At 53.0% G+C, this 19,438-nt stretch overlaps 1 protein-coding gene across 8 annotated transcripts in view; it reads left to right on the top strand.

The window, feature by feature from the left end:
• CD6 (CD6 molecule) overlaps positions 1 to 18,693 on the top strand; it is a 44,712-nt gene extending 26,019 nt beyond the window's left edge. Inside the window, exons 2-13 of one of the 8 annotated variants that reach the window (XM_055415829.2) lie at positions 5,362 to 5,430; positions 6,349 to 6,699; positions 7,219 to 7,530; positions 8,254 to 8,556; positions 10,004 to 10,069; positions 12,648 to 12,788; positions 13,138 to 13,233; positions 14,455 to 14,577; positions 16,163 to 16,234; positions 16,524 to 16,721; positions 17,005 to 17,124; positions 17,603 to 18,693. In XM_055415829.2, the coding sequence (XP_055271804.1) occupies positions 5,362 to 5,430; positions 6,349 to 6,699; positions 7,219 to 7,530; positions 8,254 to 8,556; positions 10,004 to 10,069; positions 12,648 to 12,788; positions 13,138 to 13,233; positions 14,455 to 14,577; positions 16,163 to 16,234; positions 16,524 to 16,721; positions 17,005 to 17,124; positions 17,603 to 17,667 (1,916 nt within the window). In that variant the 3' untranslated portion in view covers positions 17,668 to 18,693. Of the gene's footprint in view, positions 1 to 5,361; positions 5,431 to 6,348; positions 6,700 to 7,218; positions 7,531 to 8,253; positions 8,557 to 10,003; positions 10,070 to 12,647; positions 12,789 to 13,137; positions 13,234 to 14,454; positions 14,578 to 16,162; positions 16,235 to 16,457; positions 16,722 to 17,004; positions 17,125 to 17,602 lie in introns of all 8 variants that reach the window. The other 7 variants (XM_088832043.1, XM_055415827.2, XM_055415828.2 and 4 more) reach the window with 7 other exon arrangements.
• Positions 18,694 to 19,438: the final 745 nt, after the last annotated feature.

The following is a 19,438-nucleotide window of genomic DNA, read 5'->3' as shown; positions in this document are numbered from 1 at the left end:
GCAGTTCAAGGTGCTCCAAGGCACTGAACTCCCTGGTTGCATCCTTTCCCTTAATCCTCACAGCAAGCCTGCCATGTGAGTGCTTGTTGCTCCTGTTTTACAGAAGGGCCGCTGAGGCTCAGTGAGGTCAATGATTTGCCCGAGTCACATAGTTACAAACGGGCTCAGCTGGAAAAAAAGAATTGAGAACTTTCCAATTTCTGACTCATGAATGCTTACTACTATGTAGTACTGTATTCCTGATCGTGTTCCCAGAAGTGAAATTAGTGGATCAGAAGGGCCTGGTTTGTTTTTTATTTTTAAGGCTGTTGACACATGTGCTCACAAACACTTTACACTGATATGAAAAAAAGAAAGATATCCTTTCAGCAAATATCACCTTCCGTGTTCCCCACACTGGTTCTTCTTCTTTTTTTTTTTTTTAAATGTATGTATTTGGCTGCACCAGGTTGTAGCATGTGAGATCTAGCTCCCTGACCAGGGATCGAACCCGGCCTCCCTGCACTGGGAGCTTGGAATTGTGGCCACTGAATCACCAGGAAAGTCCTCGTATATGTTTTGTGGCCCCTCTCCATCATGCTTTCGCGTTTCCACAGCTTCCCTCTGTCCATCATCCGCTCGGTGAGCGTCTCCCACGCACCTACCTGCGCCTCGAGACATCGATGGGGCCGGGGGCTGCAGGCTCCCTCAGCTATGGTAGCTGGTGTATCTCACTCCCCTATGTGGGTGTGCCGGGTGCGGCAGGCCTGAGTTCCCCCAGCCCCTACAGGCCCTGAAACGCTCCCGCAGGCCTCGTTGTGCCTGGGCTGGCCAGCTGGGGCATCGGCTGGGACGGCACCCCCTCCCCTTCAGTGTCTGACTGCCTCCCTCCCTGTGTCTCTCATTTCCCAGAAGCTGAGGGGAAAGCCCACGGGCCTGGGTGACCCAGGAAGGGGAGGAGTGGCCCGTTTTTCTTGGGCTTCAGGAAAGGTGGCTCTGCAGTGATTTCATTTTCCCCGTCCTCTGTCTCTTTCACTTCATCCTCCCCTGGCATCTTCCTCTTGCCACCCCAGGCAACGAGCTGCTCCACTCTGCTTGGGACCAGCTTAAGAAAGCTGCCACCTTCCTGGGCCGGGGGCAGCTCTCTCAGCTTCTTTCCTCTCTCGCTGGGAAACCCTCCCCTCCTTTCCTTATCCCTCTTGGCCCATAAGTTTCCAGAATGTGGGCTCAACCCAAGTCAGTTTTCTGGGTATACACGACAATTTGAGGCTTCCCTGGTGGCTCAGAGAGTAAAGAATCTGCCTGCAATGCAGGAGACCTGGGTTTGATCCCTGGGTTGGGAAGATCCCCTGGAGAAGGGAATGGTAACCCACTCCAATATTCTTGTCTGGAGAATCCCCATAGACAGAGGAGCCTGATGGACTACAGTCCATGGGGTCACAAAGAGCTGGACACGACTGAGCGATTAACACACACACAGGAGAGTTTCAGGTGGTAAATGAACTGAGCGTTAAACAACACCGAGCTACTTAGTAAGAAAAGTTTTCAATTATTTTATTTTCAGTGCTCTGTCATTCTAGCTGATCTCCTCAGTCTCTATTTGATGATGATGTGTGTTTCAACATTTATAATGTGGCTTTATTTTTATTTATGGGAGAATATATCTACTCATTTTTTGGCCACATAGTGCAGCATGTGGGATCTTAGTCCCCTGCCCAGTGATCAAATCCACACACTCTGCATTGGAAGCATGCAGCATTAACCTCTGGACCACCAGGGGAGCCCCTAATGTGACTTTATTTTTAGTGTACTTATTTTTACAATTCCTTCCTGTTTTAGGCAAGCAATACAAAATACCCATTTATATTGCTATATTTTCTAATTTTTCTGCATACCTACCTCTGTACCTAATCTCATATAGATGCAGTCTATATAAAATCATGTACAATCATCTATATACATGATTTTTTGAAGTGTCGCCTTTTTTCTCTTTCTTTCATCACTTGTTTCTTTTTTCTCTCCCTCCTCTCTTCTCCCACTGGCAGGAACAGCAGCATAATTTGCAGGGCCAAGTGCAATATGAAAATGCAGTACCTTATGCTTCAGAATTGTTAAGAATTTTGAGATGGAGACGACAGAGCATTAGACCAAGTCCAAGACTTTTCTAAGTGCAGGACCCTCTGATGCACAGGCCACCTGACTTGTGGGATCTCATTTCCCCCAGCAGGGATTGAACGCATGCCCTTGGCAGCAGAAGTGCTGAGTCCTAACCACCAGAGAATTTCCACTCACCTTTCTAATTTACCCATTTTCATAACCTGGTCTGTGTTCTTCCATACGTTCCTCCATGTTCACATAATCATACCAGTTCCCATGGAAATCCCTCCAAATGGTATAAGTCTATTTTATTCTTTACAAAGGCTGCATAAGATGTCATGATGTAAATGAACCATATTTATTCTGCAATTTTCCCAACACATGGGCATTCACTTTTTCCAATTGTTTGCTGTTCAAAAAACTGTAATGAATATTTTTACATTTGGGCATCTTTGCATTGTAAAGTGAATTCTCAAGACAGGGTAAAGGTTCCTTTTCAAATGAATTTATTGCAGCAAACATATGAATCAAATTTTTGGAAAAATGTGAAACATAGGCAGAAATGAGGTCTGAGAAGTGCAGATCCTGCATTGGGCCCTCTGTGAACTGAGGCCTGGATGGAAGGAGGCTGAGAAGTAATGTCTGCTTTTGTTTCTGCAGCACAGAAGTCCAAACACAAAAGTCAGCCTCACTTGTTGGGAAAAGGGACAGGAAAATGCTTGTGATACAGAAAACAGTCTGAGTATCGCTGATATCAATAACTTGTCTTGGCAACAGTTGTCCTTGGAGTTGACACCCCCTGCTCACTGTTTCACTCAACAAACACTGTGCTGGGCACCCTGGATGTGGGGCTGACCCAGACTTTGGCCCTGCCCTCCAGGGTTTTCTGATCTAGTTGGAAACATGTGTGCCTTTATGTATGAGAAATATTTTCTCAGACCCACAGAGAGGTGTACAGAAGTGAGCTAGAGGCCCCCTAAAACACACATGCATACAGCCTCATACATACTCATGCTGCTGCTAAGTCGCTTCAGTCGTGTCTGGCTCTGTGCGACCCCATAGACGGCAGCCCACCAGGCTCCCCCGTCCCTGGGATTACACACTCATATATACATGCAAAGACATACACATCAGGGTACACATATTGCCACAACCACATACACACACACACACAAGCCCTGCAGCCAGCATTCCAATTCCCCCATCCCCTCCCCCTTTCCCCAGCACAGACAGAAATAACAATTACACTGGGGTGCTGGGACCATTGCTGTGGGAACTGAGATTCTGAAATTCTAACTTGAGGGCATCTGAATTCTTGCTCCAACTGTGATATTAGCCGCAGAGTCTGTGCTCTGAATTCTGAGTCATTTCACCCTCAGGAGGTCAGGCTGGGCAGTCAACCAGGGAGTTGGTGAGAACAGGCAATTAAAGGTCTGATTATTTTCTGTCTGAGTGATGGAGTAGCCTAGTTGGATGCTTGTAGGGGAGCTGTGTCTGCAGGTACATGCACACGTGTGTGTGCACGCGCGCACACTCGTGTGTGCGCATACACAGGGGTGTATGCTCATCCAGGAGTGAGTCCATGGAATATTCTCAGATGAGGCTGAGATTGTATAGCAGTCATGCCTGAATCTTCAGCTCTTGTATCATTCAGGCCAGGCTGGGCTAGGCTGTGATAATAAATACATCTCAAAACTCTTCATTTAGTAGCTGTTGAGTCACTAAGTAGCTTAACACTAAAAAGTCTCACTTCTTACACAAAATTCAAGGTAGGTCAACATCCCCCTCCATCCTGCGGTTGAATCTGGAACTCAGGATCTCTAATTCGGCCATAACAGAGCAGAAAGAGGCAGAGGAGGCTCATTGACTCTTACCTACCTTGGCCTGGCAGTGGGCACACGTTTTTCTGCCTAGACATCAAGGGCTCCAAACTAAGGGCAGGAGAATCTGGAATTGCAGAGGAGTTCCTTAGTAAGCTCACAGTCCCAACCATATTCCCCCTTTACGCTTCTGCAAACCAGAATATCCATGCCCAGCATGAAGCCCATTCCTCAGAGACAGTTCAAATCCTGGCTCTGCCACTTGCTAGCTGGGTGGCTTCAGGCCGTGTATCAGCCAGCATCCCAACAGGAAACAGGTGGCACCTTCAAAATAGGAGTTTGAAGGAGGTTTATTTGGAAAGAATAATGTGATAACCAGGTGTTTGGAGCAGCTGAGCTGTCACCACCCTTAGCCAGAGAAGACAAGACCACAGAGCAGTCAATGAGATCCAGAAGGAGAAAGTCAAGCAGAGGTGAGCCCCTGGAGATAAGCAATGACCTTCAGATGAAGGATCAGGCTACCCAAGGGATCACACAAGAAGGAAGTCAGGAGGATAACACCACGACTTCACTCCTTCCCTCCCTCCTCTGTCTGTGGGGCCTCCTCACTGCCCGAGTCCAACAGAAGCCCAAGGGCCCTACAAGATGCTGATTTAGTCCAAACAGGTCAGCCTCTCAGGGCAAAGTGGACAGAGGTTCTGGAGGAACAAATGGACACAGTCTGGCACAGACAATTGATTTCTATTTTCTGGGCTTCCCTTCTCTAATTTCTTAAAAGTGGATGCTAATACCTACCTCACTGTGTTATTGAAGGAAAATGAAATACTATATGCAAAGACCTGGCATATAATTGGCCCTTGGCAAATGTTAGTTTCTCAGTGTCTGAAGGTACTTTGTAGTCCAACGGCTCCCAGTCCAGGATGAGCCAACTATCCTAAAGTCTGGTATGAATTTCTCAAACAAATTTTCCAAACCAAAAGTGTTTTTTTCTAATAATAACTCCCATTTCCGAGCTACTCATATATGTGAAGTATTTTACCGGTATTGTCTCCTTTTAGCCTTACAATACTTTCTTAAGTGTTATTGTAAACGAATTGGGACTCTGGCCGAGAGCAGTGAGTAACCCCTCTGCGGTCACTCAGCCAGTGAGTGGGTCTGGCCCCAAAGCCACAGCTGTTCTTTCTGCTCTCCTGATTTCTGAGCACGTGTGCTCAGAAATAGTAGATGAAGTAATAGATGAAAAAAAAGATGAAATAAAAGAAATAATACTAATAGATGAAGCGGAGGAGGCTGAGAATTTCCGTGCCCGGAAGGAGGTAAATGCACCCCAGGTTGAGGGCCCTGTCCTAGCAGAGGCCCCATGTAGACACTGCAGGCTCCAGTGAGTGCCCCCTACCCTTCCCCTGTGTGCCCTCCTCAGGCCGGTGTTCACTCACCCACCACAGCTGTTGCTGGTTAATTTCAGGTCACCCATCTCCGACCCCATCTGACCAGCCCAACACCACCAGTGCAGAGAGCCAGACCCTGCAGCCAGGTGAGGAAAGATCTTACTGGGTTTACAGGCAGCTTTCTGAGACCGAGCAGGTGGTCTGCTGGTGTGATGGAAAAGGGAAATGGGTTTTTATGGTACCAGGGAGGTTCCCTAACTTCAGACAACACTTTTCCTTCCTGACCCAGTGCCTGAAGTTCCACCACTAGATTTGCTTTGAGATCTTAGCGCTACCATCTTTGAGAGGCTATTGATCAAAAATCATGCACATGTGGGCAAAGTATACAGTGAGCATTCAAAGACGATTTGTTGAGAACAAGCTAAGGGACTCTTGGTAGGGGTAGTGGGGTTCCATCAGACGGGGCCTTGTTTAACTCAACAGATGTTTAAGGATCTACTCTGTGCAAAGTTTTGTGTAACCCTGGGCAGAAATAGGAGGCAGTCTCTGGGGAAGAGCAACCACCATCCACTGAAATGGCCCATCATTAACCCCATCATCAAACCCATGTCCATCCTTCAAGGTTCCGGGGTCATGATCCTACCCTTCTTGGTAGTACCCTCAAAATAGTGGAGGAGCCTAGGAGGGGAAATATGGTCCCCATAGTACTGGGAGGAAGTGGGGGTGGGGGAGGGGAGGAGGGGGTAGGGGTGTCTCTGAGCCCACAACCTCCTTTCACACAAGGTGACTCTGGAGGCGGAGGCAAGAGAGAAGAGTTTGTGGGGACTGGACACCCCAGGGTTAACTCATCTTAACCTCTAATCACCTTCGGCCCTACCCTCTCCTGCTTCTAAGGAGGACCAAAGGGGCAGGGGAGGAGCCAGCCCAGCCCCCATTTTGAAGACAGGAAGGCTGAGGCCTAGAGTGGATAGGGGACCGTCCAATGCGCCCCTCCGCCCCCTTCCATCGCTGGGGTAGGCAGCATCAGCATCTGCCGAGGCTCAGCTCATGTCTGGCGCTTCCAGGGGAGAGACTCCAGGTCCGTCTGGTGAATGGGAGCAGTCGCTGCGACGGGACAGTGGAGGTCTGGTTCAGGCAGTCGTGGCAGCCCGTGTGCGGGGCGCTCTGGGAGCTCGATGCCTCCCACGCCCTGTGCAGCTCGCTGGACTGTGGCCGGGCTCACCTGCTGGAACTGCCGGTCCTGCAGACCCCGGAGCCGCCGCCCGGGGCAACCGCGGGGAACGCCAGCTGGGCCCCGAACACCACATGGGTCCTGGCCCCTGCCGTCCAGTGCAGCGGCCCCGGATGGCTGAGCTGCAAGGTGGCGGAGCGCGACTGCCGCAGCGAAGAGTGGCCGGCCCAGGTCAACTGTACAGGTACGAGCGGACCAACCCGCACCCGCCGCCAGGCCCCCTGCCCGTCCCACCTCCCAGGCCTTCGGGCCCTGCCTCTCCCTCCTGTCCTCAGTTCTAGCCCCTGGGCCCAAGCATCGCCCTCTGAACTGAAACCCCACCCACCAGCGACGCAAATACAACAGGTTCCCACGCCAGCAGCGCCCCTCGCCCCTAGTACATAAACACGCCAGGTTCCCAGCGTCTCTTGGCTCTTGGGCGCCCCAGGCTTTTCAGGCCCCGCCCACCAGGTCTCTAGCCCCACCCACTAGCCTGCCCGCTCAGCCTGCCCACGCGGCCCGGAGAGCAGATTCCCCAGTACCGCCCACCAGGCTACTAGCCCCTCCCACGGGCTCCCCAACCCCAGGTCCCCGGCCTCGACAGGCAGTCTTCTCCAGCCCCTCTCCCTGGGTCTACAGCCCCGGGGAAACGCTCCCCTGCCCAGTCCCGACAGACAATCCTCTCACCCCTTCCCTTCCCCTCCCTCTTTCCTCCCATCCCCAGAAAAACGCGATTTGAGATTGGTGGGTGGTGGCAGCCCATGTGAGGGCCGCGTGGAGATGCTGGAGCACGGCCAGTGGGGTTCGGTGTGTGACGACACATGGGACCTGGAAGATGCTCACGTGGCGTGCCGGCAGCTGGGCTGCGGCTGGGCCGTCCAGGCCCTGCCCGGCTTGCACTTCGCCCCGGGCCAAGGACGCATTCACTGGGACCAAGTGAACTGCACCGGGTCGGAGACCTACCTGTGGGACTGCCCGGGGCTGCCCGGAAACGGGTACTGTGGCCACAAGGAGGACGCCGGAGTGGTATGTTCAGGTGAGTGGGTGATGCTGGACCAGGGTCATCCAGCACTCACTGTAGGCCTGCGGGGCCTCCGTGGGTGCTGGAGAGACCCAGCCTGCCCGCGGGAGGTCCCAGTCCAAAGGGAAGGTGAGACCCAAACAAACATAATCCAGGAGAGAGAGTGGCCCATGACCTAAGAAAGGCAGCCAGGTGGGGTTAAGAGGCAGCAGACAGTGCAGAGGTGGAGGGTGAAGCCTGCCCGCCTCCTGGAATGGGTGACATTAGAGATGAGGCTCTTCCTGAGTGAGAGTTGGTCACCTGATTCAGTGCAGCAAGGAGAGCTGGAGGCAGGGAGGCCATGAGGAGGCTGTCAGCGGTCCCCCAATGAGGACAGGAAGTTCTGGTCCAGCCAGGGCTTCTCTTCTTGTGCCTGAGAATGGAGAGGGAGGAGTGATCTTGTCCAAGGTACATTCTGAGTCTGTAGGTCTGAGGCAGGGCTTGAGAGTCTGCATTTCTAACAGGGTCCCAGGTGATGCTGAAGCTGCCGGTCCTTGGACCACGCTTTGAGCAGCAGAGATGTGGACAGCTCAGGGTCAGCCAGAGCAGACGGGGCGGATGAGAAGGGCATGCAGAAGCAGAAGGGAGAGCATCTGGAGACCCCTTGGCTCTGGGGAGTCTGCATCCGTAGGTCAGGGCTGGTGGGGGTTTCCACCCAAAGGATCTTGACCTGACTCTGACCCCCCCTACCCCCTGCAGAGCACCAGTCCTGGCGCCTGACCGGGGGCACTGACCCCTGCGAGGGGCAGGTGGAGGTGTACTTCCGAGGGGTCTGGAACACAGTGTGTGACAGTGAGTGGTACGACTCAGAGGCCAACGTGCTCTGCCAGGACTTGGGCTGTGGGACTATGGCCCAGGTGCCCAAGGGGCTGCCCCACTCCTTGTCGGGCAAGATGTACTACTCATGCAAGGGAAGGGAGTCCACCCTCTCCAAATGCTTCTGGCGGTTCAACAACTCCAACCTCTGCAGACAGTCCCAGGCAGCCAGGGTCCTCTGCTCAGGTACTCCTCCCCACTCCACTCTCCCACCCCCAGGAATTCCATCTGAATCCTCAGCCTGAGAACTTGTAGCCTAAGGACTAGAGCTTGGGCTAGATCAGGAATGGCAAATACTGGCATAAGAGGGACCGTGGCCCTTACCGGGCCCAGGGTACACGGTATTGTTCAGGTATTCTTTTCCCCAGATCCTTGACACAGCCCCAGAATCATGAATCCAATTTTTACTAAGACATTATTATATATGAAGCAGTGTTCCCTAGTGACTGGAATTGGCTCAGGAAACAAAATCAATTTGCTGTCCTAGGGCTGGTGATCACCGTAAAAAAAAATTAGAAGACACTAATAATAGGGCTACAGTGTCTGGAGCCCTAATCAGGTGCCAGGCATTCCTGGGGACTTGGTATGTATTTCAGCAAAGCCTCCTACCTGCTCTATGAATTGAGTTTCACCGAGTCTAAGATGGCATTGATCATAAGTCACACTGTTATTGGGCTTCCCTGGTAGCTCAGCTGGTAAAGAATCCTGCAATGCAGGAGACCCCGGTTCGATTCCTGAGTCAGGAAGATCCACTGGATAAGGGATAGGCTATCCACTCCAGTATTCTTGGGCTTCCCTGGTGGCTCAGCTGACAAAGAATCTGCCTGCGATGCAGGAGACCTAGGTTTGATTCCTGGGTTGGGAAGATCCCCTGGAGAAGGGAATGGCTACCCACTCCAGTATTCTGGCCTGGAGAATTCCATGGACTAGTCCATGGGGTCTCAAAGAGTTGGACGAGACTGAACAACTTTCACTTTCATACTGTTATTCTTTTATGCACCACTGGGGACAAAAACACTGCCAAAATAAACTCTCGATGTGCCGTCAATTGAATTTATTGTTCTTACCACCCCTATTTCCGAGGTGTTAAAATGTGAAGAAGCAAAAGCATTAGACTTGAACAAACACAGTGTCAGCATCTCTGTAGAGTTCAGACACCAGGCTATGAATTCTGGCTCTGCTGATTACCAGCTGGGAGGCTTCATTCATGAATATGCAGATGTTGATACCAGGCACGTCACAGAGTAGCTAGGAAATCAGACAGTATCCACTATGGAATGTTGTAAGCCCCCTCCCTTACCAGTCGAATTGATTATGATAATGATGAGACTGTCAGCTTCCCACTTCCTGAGGCAGGTGTGAAGAACAAATTCAATACAAGATGGAAAAGAGAAATATTTGGGTGTTCTAGCCGATTATACAGAAGGAGGGGCTAATTCTTTCAGTAGCCCTTTATTTTAACCAAAGAATTGTCCTTGCATTTAATCCATCAGATCCCCTTTACTGTGGGGTGTGGGACTCAGCCATGTGCCCCGGTGGGAACAAGCCCCCAGTTTCAGGCTTGTAGCACAAAGCCCGGCCATCCAGGTGCTTGGGTGCACGTGCTGAGTGAATGAGTGGTGCTTTCTGACAGGTGCCCGCAGTCTGCTCAATCTGTCTACTACTGAAGTCCCTGCAAGTGGTCAGCCGGTCACTGTGGGTGAGTATCCCTGGGGGCAGTTTTTCAGAAGCTTGGGTGCATGTATGCATGGTGTGTGTGTGTGTGTGTGTGTGTCTGAGAGAGGGGTCTGATGGTCTGTCCCCTATTCCTCACCTCCAGACAATGAACTTGACTCCCCAGCTGTCCCTGGGCTCTCTGGATGTTCTGTGCTCTGCTCACGTCACCTGCCTCTGCATGTCAGCTACACAGTTCCCTGAATCCTGACATTCCGTGGGCAGGAGTCCTCCTCCCACTCTCCGTGAGCTCGTGTAGGTCAGGAGGACAGAGCTGGAGAGAGTCAGAACTGATCCGACACCAGCCAGAGAGTGGGGACACCGAGGGTAGCAGCCAGTGTATTTATAATGTTCTGGGCACTGGCCAGGGCTTTACAGTCATTATTTCCCAACCCTTTAATCCTCGCAGCAGCCCCCTGGGGAGGTCTTCCCACAACCCTTACACAGAAGCAGCAGCTCAGGCTCAGAGGGTGGGTTGCCAGCCTTCCACTGCTGCCTGGAAACCTGCATCTGAGGCTCTGAACTCCGAATCCACACTTGGTCTGTCCTCCAGCTGTGTGTAGCTTAGCCATCTCAGGAGTCGACTTCTGGGGCCCAACCCTCAGCTGTACCTCTTGCTAGCTGTGTGATGCTGGGCAGTTCCTAACCTCTCTGAGCCTCAGATCCTAGACGGCAAAATGAGGATGAAAATCACAGTACTTCTCACCCAGCATTGTTGCTGTGAGTCTCCGGTAAAGAGCACACTTCACAGCAGGGCTCAGTACACAGTAAGCTCTGTCTGGGCGTCAGTCATTCTTGCTTATTGATTTAGTCCAGGCATGGAGCCCCTTGGCAGCCCCACGATAAACACAGGGGTCAGCCCTCATTCACAGGCTTACTCCTCCCTCTGCTCCTGGCTCCCTCTTTCAGATCCTCTCCAGAGGCGGTGGGTAGCCTGGGGAGGGGACAGAAGGCCACCAAGTCCTGCCAGAGAACGTGGCGATGGATGAGGGTACAGAGAGAGAATGAAAAGCTTTAGGGTGAGCTCCTGTCAACCCCTACACATACCCTCTCACACTTTTAATTCCTGAGGTTGGGGTAGGGGACCACGCTGCCCTCAGAGGAGCAAAGCACTTATGGAGACCTGGTCTCCAAGGACCACACTCCAGCCCATGACCCAGCAGCCCCTCCTTCAGCCCCTGACCCTCTTGGCTCACATTCACAGGTCTCCCCCAGACCCCGAGCCCAGTTTTTCCCTTGCACCTTCTTCCTGCTGCTAGATCCAGTTCCCACTCTGGCCCAAACCGCTCCATTTTCAAGAGGAGGGGAGACAGTGAGGATGGGGAGAGGGGTGGTCCTCCTGGGGGGCAGACACTGCTGCCAGTCAGGGGGCCTGGGTGAGCCTATCCCCCAGCCTCCCATGTTACTGTCACTCCCCTTCCTCCAGCCCTGCAGTCTGCACACCCCAGGCCTTCTGCACGGGTGCTTCATGTCTCTGGGGTGATGAGGGTTTCATTGTGGCTTCCACCCATTCTCTGTGTTATTTTCGGCAGGGGTGGGGCCGGGAGGGAGGGGAAGGCAAACAGTCACACCAGGGCTTCAGGGCCGGAAGGTCTGGAGTTCTGGCCCTCACCCCTGCCCTCAGGGAGTGCACCTCCAGTAGCGGGGGGTGCATCTGGGCCAAGGGAAGGAGATCTCTCTCTCCTGATGATCTGTTCCCTGCCTGCTCAGAGCCACCTTCTCTGGGAATCCAGCCCTGGTCTAACCCTCAGAGAATCAGTGTCGCTTGGAGGGATGCACGCCTGTCCATACCTTCATCACACCAGGCATCTCACTGAATTGGACTGAGTCAGCTTGTCCATCCGTCTTCCCACTAGACAGAGACAGAGACCCTCAAGGCCTGTGACACTGCTGTCCTATTTGTCTCCCCAGGTCTAGCGCCTGGCACATTGTGGATGCTCAGTGATTATTGAGCAGAGACAGATCCTTGTGGGCTGGTGGCCAGGAAAAAGTTTCATTCAATGACCAATTCAGTACGCATTTCTCAGGCACCTACTATACACCAGACGGGCTTCCCAGGTGGTGTAGTGACAAAGAATCTCCCTGCCAATGTTGGAGACGCAGGAGATGTGGGTTTCATCCCTGGGTTGCGAAGATCCCCTGGAGAAGGAAATGGTAACCCACTTCAGTATTCTTGCCTGGAGAAACCCACGGACGGAGGAGTCTGGCGGGCTACAGTCCAGGGGGTCACAGTGAGTCGGACATAACTGAGCGACTTCACTTGGCAAGATCCCGTGCAGGAGGAGATAGCAACCTACTCCAGTATTCTTGCCTGAAAAATCCCATGGACAGAGGAGCCTGGTGGGCTATAGTCCAGGGGGTCACAAAGAGTCAGACATGACTGAACATACATTATATACCAGGCACCTAAAAGCAGATGGGAAAATTGGAAAAAAAGAAGGGAGGAAGAGGAGAGGTCCAAAAGGGAAGTGGGTCAGGCGCAGAGAGGAAGGAGAGGTGAGATAGACAAGGAGAAGTCCATGTCCATTCCTTTTCCACCCTGATTTGGGGGTTCTTTCTTCCAGAATCTTCTGTGATGGTGAAAACGAAGGACTGGGAATCTCGAGAGCTAATGCTCCTCATCCCCTGCATCATTCTGGGAATTCTCCTTCTGGTCTCACTTGTTTTCATAGCCATCATCCTCTTGAGAATTAAAGGAAAATACGGTAGGTGCAGAGTCCTGGGAGCCACAGGAAAGGCCCAGGGATGAAAACAAGCAGACCTGAGGCGCAGTCTTCCCAGGGGGATGTGAGCTGTGGGGGTCACCAGCAGGAGTGAAAGTGATCCAGCAATGGCCATCCAGCCCTGGTCCCAAGAAGTACCTCCTGATGGGAAGGATTTTCCCAGCATGCCCCTCAGAAGTGGTCCACAGGAGGACCACACTGTATGTGTGTGTGTTTAGGGGCATATGGGGGTGGGGAAGGTGGGGAAGGAAGTGTCTCTATCAGAACAGAACCAGGAAGACTGGAAAGGCACAAAAAGTGACTTGTAGAATCTCTGCCTCCCCTCCCTCAGCCCTCCCCGCTGTGGTAAACCACCAGCACTCACCCACCACCACCCCAGGAGGGATGGAAAACTATCAAGAGGTCCCCATCACCATCGCCAAAGAAGGTAGGATGTCACCGGCCCTGGGGGTGGGGAGGGCAGGGGAGGACAAAAAGGGAATACTTTCTGGAGGGTCAGTACTGCTTAGGTCAAAGCAGTGCCCCAGCTGGAGAAGAGACCTGGACCAGCCCACTCATGCTCACGGGCCCTTGAGCAAGTCCAGCCTCAGTCTGGGCCTCAATGGGCAGATGACCTTCCAGTGCACTCATCCGAGAGCTCTAGGTTTTTGAATTCTGGACCAAAACAGGCCCAGGGCATTTTGGACCTTAGTTCTCAAGGAGAGCTCTGTTCTGCTAATTGGCCAGTAGGTTTGGGACATCATCACCTCTTCCAATAGTCTGCCCAGCATCAGCCTGTCTGCAGAGCCCCATCATCCTGGAACATAACTGTATTTCATATTTTCCAAATAAAAAAAGGAATCAGTCATCCGTCTTTAATGATATACTGATGTATATCTCTTGAAAGTCTTGTGAAGGAGTTTGAGTTTAATCCCATGGCGTTATGAATGTATTAAATCACCTTTATTTGAAAGAGTTCGATGACACAAAACCAATACAAAACTCAGACAAATATTATAAAGATTCTTTGCACACAAGATCCATATATTTGAGAAGAGAATATGAACACAGAACCTAGCACAAGGGTAAGCCTAGAGCAGCCACTCACTGACTATCATGGTCGAGAGGTTAAGAGCCACACTGCCTCTTCTCTGGGCTATGTGAGACTCTCTCTGTGCCTCAGTTTTCCCAGCTGTAAAATGGGGACCCTAAAGTAGCTGCCTCACAGAGTTATTATGAGCACTAAATGAGATAGTATTGGGTTGACCAAAAAGTTCATTAGGGTTTTTTCCCATAAGATCTCCTGCATTGGCAGGCGAATTCTTTACCACTGAGCCACCTGGGAAGCCCTCTGTAAGATCTTATGGAAGAACCCAGATGAACCTTTTGGACATCCCAATATTTGTAAATGTTGGAATGCTGCCTGGCATGTAGTGACTACTATGTGTTTGTTAAATTAAAAAAAAAAAAATTGTTATTGAGTTCCCTGTGTTTGAAATGGATGGGGGGAGCTTAGACAACCCAGGCCTGACAGTCTTGTACAAGGTGGGCTGCCTGGCATGCTCCCTGCCCCTCCGGCTCCAGTCCCCACCATCCATGCTGTCTGCCGCCTCTCTCTGCTCCTTTCTGTCCCCTGCCTTGCCATGCTCCCACTCTGTTCTCTCCCCAGTTCCCAAGCTGCCCATCCAGGTCCAGGCCCCGCCCCCCGAAGACTCGAATTCCAGCTCGGACTCAGACTACGAGCACTATGACTTCAGAACCCAGCCTCCAGTGGCCCTGACCACCTTCTACAGTGAGTGCCTGGGCCCAGCTCCCGAGGGCCCACCTGCCCGCTCCAGGGAGAGAGCCCAGCTGGCTGGGGAACTGCAGTAGGTTCCCCGCCCAGTGACCCCTGCATGTCGAGGGTGGCACCTCCCTTGTTGTGACCCCTGGACTGACTCTCAGCGGTCCTGCACTGACATTTTCCAAGTGTGTTGTGACCCTGGAGACATCTCAAGGCATTTCCCCTTGGACTACCTTTTCTCTGGTGTTTGTGACCCTGCAGGGTCTCAAAATCAGTCCGTCGACATTCACCTAAATGTGGCTGCATCTCTGTATGACGTGAGGGACTCCGGTTCAGATGGCTTCTCGCATGCTCACACCCCTTCTGTGTCCCATTCTGCTCCATCAATCTCACCTCCTCTCCCACCTCCACCATGAGCCCAGCTCGCACCCCTTAGCTGGCTTCTCCAGCTCTGCTCTCTGCCTGCTGGGGATGTAGGAGGAGGAAAGACAGTGCTCAGGCAGAGTCCACGTGACGCAAGGAGGTCGGAGGAAAGCAGAGACTCTCACAGCTATCATGAATCCCTTGGGAGCTCATCAAAATTTCCTGAGCCCCACTCGGGACCTACTTTATAAGCTAGGATGAGAGTTTGGTTGTGTGGGACACAGCCTCCAAATGACATCATCCGGAGAAGCTGGAAGGGGCCCAGGCTTCTTTCTTGCGGCTCTGCAGTCCCTAAGACATTGCCCTGTCCTCATGGTCCAGAATGGCTCACTGCCATGTCTGCATTCTAGACCAAGGGAATGGGGGAGGGAAGGCATGCCCCACCTATAAGGCAGCGTGCCAGGGACACCCACACGGCTCCCACTCACTTTCCACCTGCCAGAACTTAAACCCAGCAGCTCTAAGAGAGGCAGGGAGACAAAGCTCTTGTCCGGGGCAGCTGAGTGTCCAGATGGAGGCAGAGATCTCTTACTATGTGGTGGGCAGGGTGGACACCGGGGACAGCAGCCATCTTTGCCTCCCTCCCCCTGCCGATCCCTAGCTGAACTAGGGCCTCTGGAGGGGCAATGTGGATGACTCCAGTCTAAGGGCCACAGACCAGCCTTGGGGAGCCACAGAGATGAGTGTCCTTAGAATCTGAAATTCTGAGCCCAGTCATGTAAGATCCAAGACAGGCGTTCCAAAACGCTATTAACATGGCACCGAGACTAAAAGGCAGTAGTAACACGTTTGAAAGCGCTGACTCCCAGATTCCCCGACACTCAAGTCCTTAAGATGCTATGAATCTGCATCTCTCTGATTCTGAAATGGAGGTACCACAACCCAGGATGCAAAGATTCCAGACCCTCGGCTTCCGCTCTTGGAGAGCTCCACTTTCTGGCCAGAAGCAACCTGTCCCCGGGCTGGTTTAAGATTGAGGTTCAAGGTCTGCCTGGATTAGGATGTGAGCCTGGGATCTGATGAAAGAGACTAAACCCCTCCATAAGTCAGGGTGGTCCTCCTGCCCTGTTCAGCCTCCCAATCACAGAACACCAGCTTCTGCTCTGGGCTCCTCTGGACAAGGAGGTGGAGTCTTCCCCACCTCCTTCTTCACCGCCACCTCTGCTTGTAGATTCCCAGCGGCACCGCTTCACAGAGGAGGAGGCCCAGCAGAACAGGTTCCAGATGCCTCCCCTGGAAGAAGGTGAGTCAGCCTGGAAAGGGACTTGGAGGGAGGGAGGTGACTAGGATTCCAGCACTGCCTCTGGACCTAGCAGCTCACTCACCTCGAGAAGCATCGGTGCTATCTCCCTCAACAGGTCCTTCCTGACTTTAACCAATTCCCATTGGCAGTAAGTTCTTTCTCAGGTCTAACTTAAAGCCCTCTTGCTGCACTGCATCTTCTTGATCACCATTCTCTCTTTCAGGCCCAGGACTGGAAGAGGTGCCTGCCTCTGAGGTCCTGCCTGCCAACCCAGAACACTGCATTGCAGACCCTCCTTCCATGGACCCTCCTCCACATCCTCCAAGGAGCAAAAGCAGCTCCAGCACATCTTCGGGGGAGGTGTACTGTAATAGCCCCAACAGCAAGAGACCTCTGTGGAGCTCTCAAGTGTTTTCGTCTGAGAGGAACCCCCTCCTGGAGCAGCCCCCCAACTTGGAGCTGGCTGGCTCCCAGGCAACTATTCCAGGTAAGGTAGGCCCAGGAGTGTGTACCTCCTCCAGCCTCCTATCCTATATGGGACCCAACTGGAGGAAGTGTAAAGCTGGAAGCCCTGAGCCAGGCTAAGTTCAGGATTCTAGTCCCTGCTCAGCAGCCACTTGCTGTGTGACTGTGGACAAGTTTCTTGCCCTCTCTGGGCCTTTGTTTCCTCAGTTGTCAAGCTAAGGACTTTACCGAGTCTTGAGGGCCTTCTAGCTCTGGCACTTTGTGAACTAGCCTGGCAGAGGGTGACTGGCTCTGGGGTTTTCCAGCAGGGCCCTCAGCTGATGACAGCTCCAGCACCTCCTCTGGAGAGTGGTACCAGAACTACCAGCTGCCGCCCCAGCCCCTTTCTGCTGAGCAGTTTGGATGTCCAGGTGCCAGTGGCGGGGGTGAGGAGGGATCCTGGGACGGGGCACAGAGAGGGACTGGAGGGTGGATGAATGGGGGAGCTCTGGGGAAAAGGAGGAAAGTAGTGAGGTATTTTTTTTAAACAAAAAAGAATTTGAGGAAGTAGAGAGAATGAATGAAGGTGGGATGGAGGGAGATTCAAAGAGACTACCTTGAGAGGAAGTGAGCTCCCCATTAGTGGAAGCATTCAAGCAGAAGCAGCCAGATGGCCCCATGGGGGAGAGGGTGGTCCCAGAACGGCTCCCAGCACTTGGGGACCACAGCCCTGCTCTACACGACAAGATTCTGCCTTCAGGACTGACATTCTATCGAGGGCAGTAATCATGAACAAGGTGATAAGATGGTCTCACATAGCATCTTGGGGGAGAACGAGGTGGGTCCAGATCCACTCAGCTCTGTCCCTGCTCAGCAGGGGCAGTGACTGGGCCTCTTGCTGACCTGAGCCTCCCTTTCACACAGGGCCCCATGCCCCCCAGCCTGACTCCTCCTCTGATGAAGAATATGATGACATCGGAGCAGCCTAGCCTGGGGTCAGCTGTGTGCTCCCTCTCTCCAGACTCCTGCTCTGCATACTCCCTCTGCTCCATGCCCCACCCCACCCCATCCTCCCCGATCGTCCCCAAGGGGCTGATAGTCCTCCCCTGGAGACAGGAAAGGAAACTCCACACCTCTTACGGCTCAGCCTCCATCCATCAACAGAAACTACCAGGACAGTCCTCCTCCAGCCCCAAACAGCAGCCCCAGGGCACAGGCACTACCCCTGAGAGGTAGCGAGCTCTCTGCCTTGGGGATGAGCAACAGCAGAGTCTGGGCCACTCCTTGCAGGCCATATGGAGGGGCTGGACTGGATGATTCTTGGGGCCCCTTCCAGTTCTTGTGTGTCTGGGGCTTTGGTTGCCTGAATGTCTGACAACTCAAGGTTCAGAGTTACTGCTGGGGGCAGGGGAGCCTCACGTGCAGGAGCTGTTGGGCTGGTGTTGTTCTGATAGGTGGGTGCTGGGGCTTGGGGAGGGGGGCACCAGCTGACCCAGGCTAAGCTCAGGTTGGTACCTACATCCAGCAAGGAGTCCAGACATCTTGGGCACAGCCAGCTGACAGCAGTCAGGATGGTTGTCCCTCTCCAACCACCGGGGCTGGGGCTGGAGGCCAGCCCTGCCTCTGGAGATGCTTGGAGCCCACCAGGGACACAGCCCTGTTTTGCAGTGACCATCCCTGGACAGCGGATCCTTATTCTGAGCCTCCTACAGTTTACAAAGATGGTCCCATCCAGGCCCCGCCTATACCCCCAGAGGCCCAGAGTGGGGCCCAGCCCCCGTGGGGGCAGAAGCACAGAGACGTCTTCAGGAGGGGCCCAGAGGCTGCACTAGGCCCTGGGTCCCCACCTGTTTGCTTGGATCGATGGGAGCATCCCCAATGAACACTGTCATCAATGTCATTCCTGGAGCTGTAAATGCAGCCAGGCAGCCTCCAGTGAGAGGCTTGAGGGCTCAGAGCCAGCTTCTGGCGTCCTGTTCTGAGTATCCCAAGATTAAACTCTTTGCTGAATAAGACTGGGGCATGCAGTGACAAGTCCTTGAACTCACAGAATTCAGGCTCTGTGTGTATGTGTGTGTGTGTTGTGTGTGTGTGTTGTGTGTGTTGGGTGGGAACAGCTCTGTCCATTGAGATGGAAATGTCAGGGCAAATTGGAAATGTACTGTGGCCCGGCACCATGAAAAGTGCTAGGGGTATAGCAGACACAGGGCCTGCTCTTGTGGAGGAGATGGACAGATGCCTGTGAATTCAATTCTACCTGCCTCCCTGATCTGCCTACCAGCCCTGGATCAGTGGGGCCATGGGTACAAATTTTGACATGGCTTCCAAAAGCTTCTGAGGCAGGGGAGACGAGTAGATTTTATTTCAGACCTGCCTGGAAAAGGCATGGATCCCAGGCTGCTCAGAAGCTGAGGTGTTAGCCCAGCTGCACCAGTGAATGCTCAGCTCTGCCTTCGGGGAGATGGCTGGGGGTCAGATTTTCTCTGAGCGCTCCCAGAGCCGGGGGACGGAGCAGAAGGCCACTCAGTGGCTTCTGCGCTGAGGGGCTGGGCAGGTCTGTTTTCTGTTCACCTGTCCCAGAGGTGCAGAGAAAGCTGGCACTCTCCAGGGCAACCGTCACAGGATGTGGTTGCCGCTGTGAAGGGGCCTCCTCTTCAGGCCCTCCGAACCCTTCTGGGGCGGTGGGGGATTCCTAGGGGAGGAGCCAGTGCTGGGGTGGGCGGGGTCAGACTCCCAGGTCGGTTTGTAGAAAGGTTTTTT

This window comes from Moschus berezovskii, chromosome 25, assembly GCF_049115385.1.
Source record: "Moschus berezovskii isolate FMDL1 chromosome 25, NW_MosBer_1.0, whole genome shotgun sequence".
Lineage (NCBI taxonomy): Eukaryota > Metazoa > Chordata > Mammalia > Artiodactyla > Moschidae > Moschus > Moschus berezovskii.
This window is presented reverse-complemented; position numbering and strand designations above follow the sequence as displayed.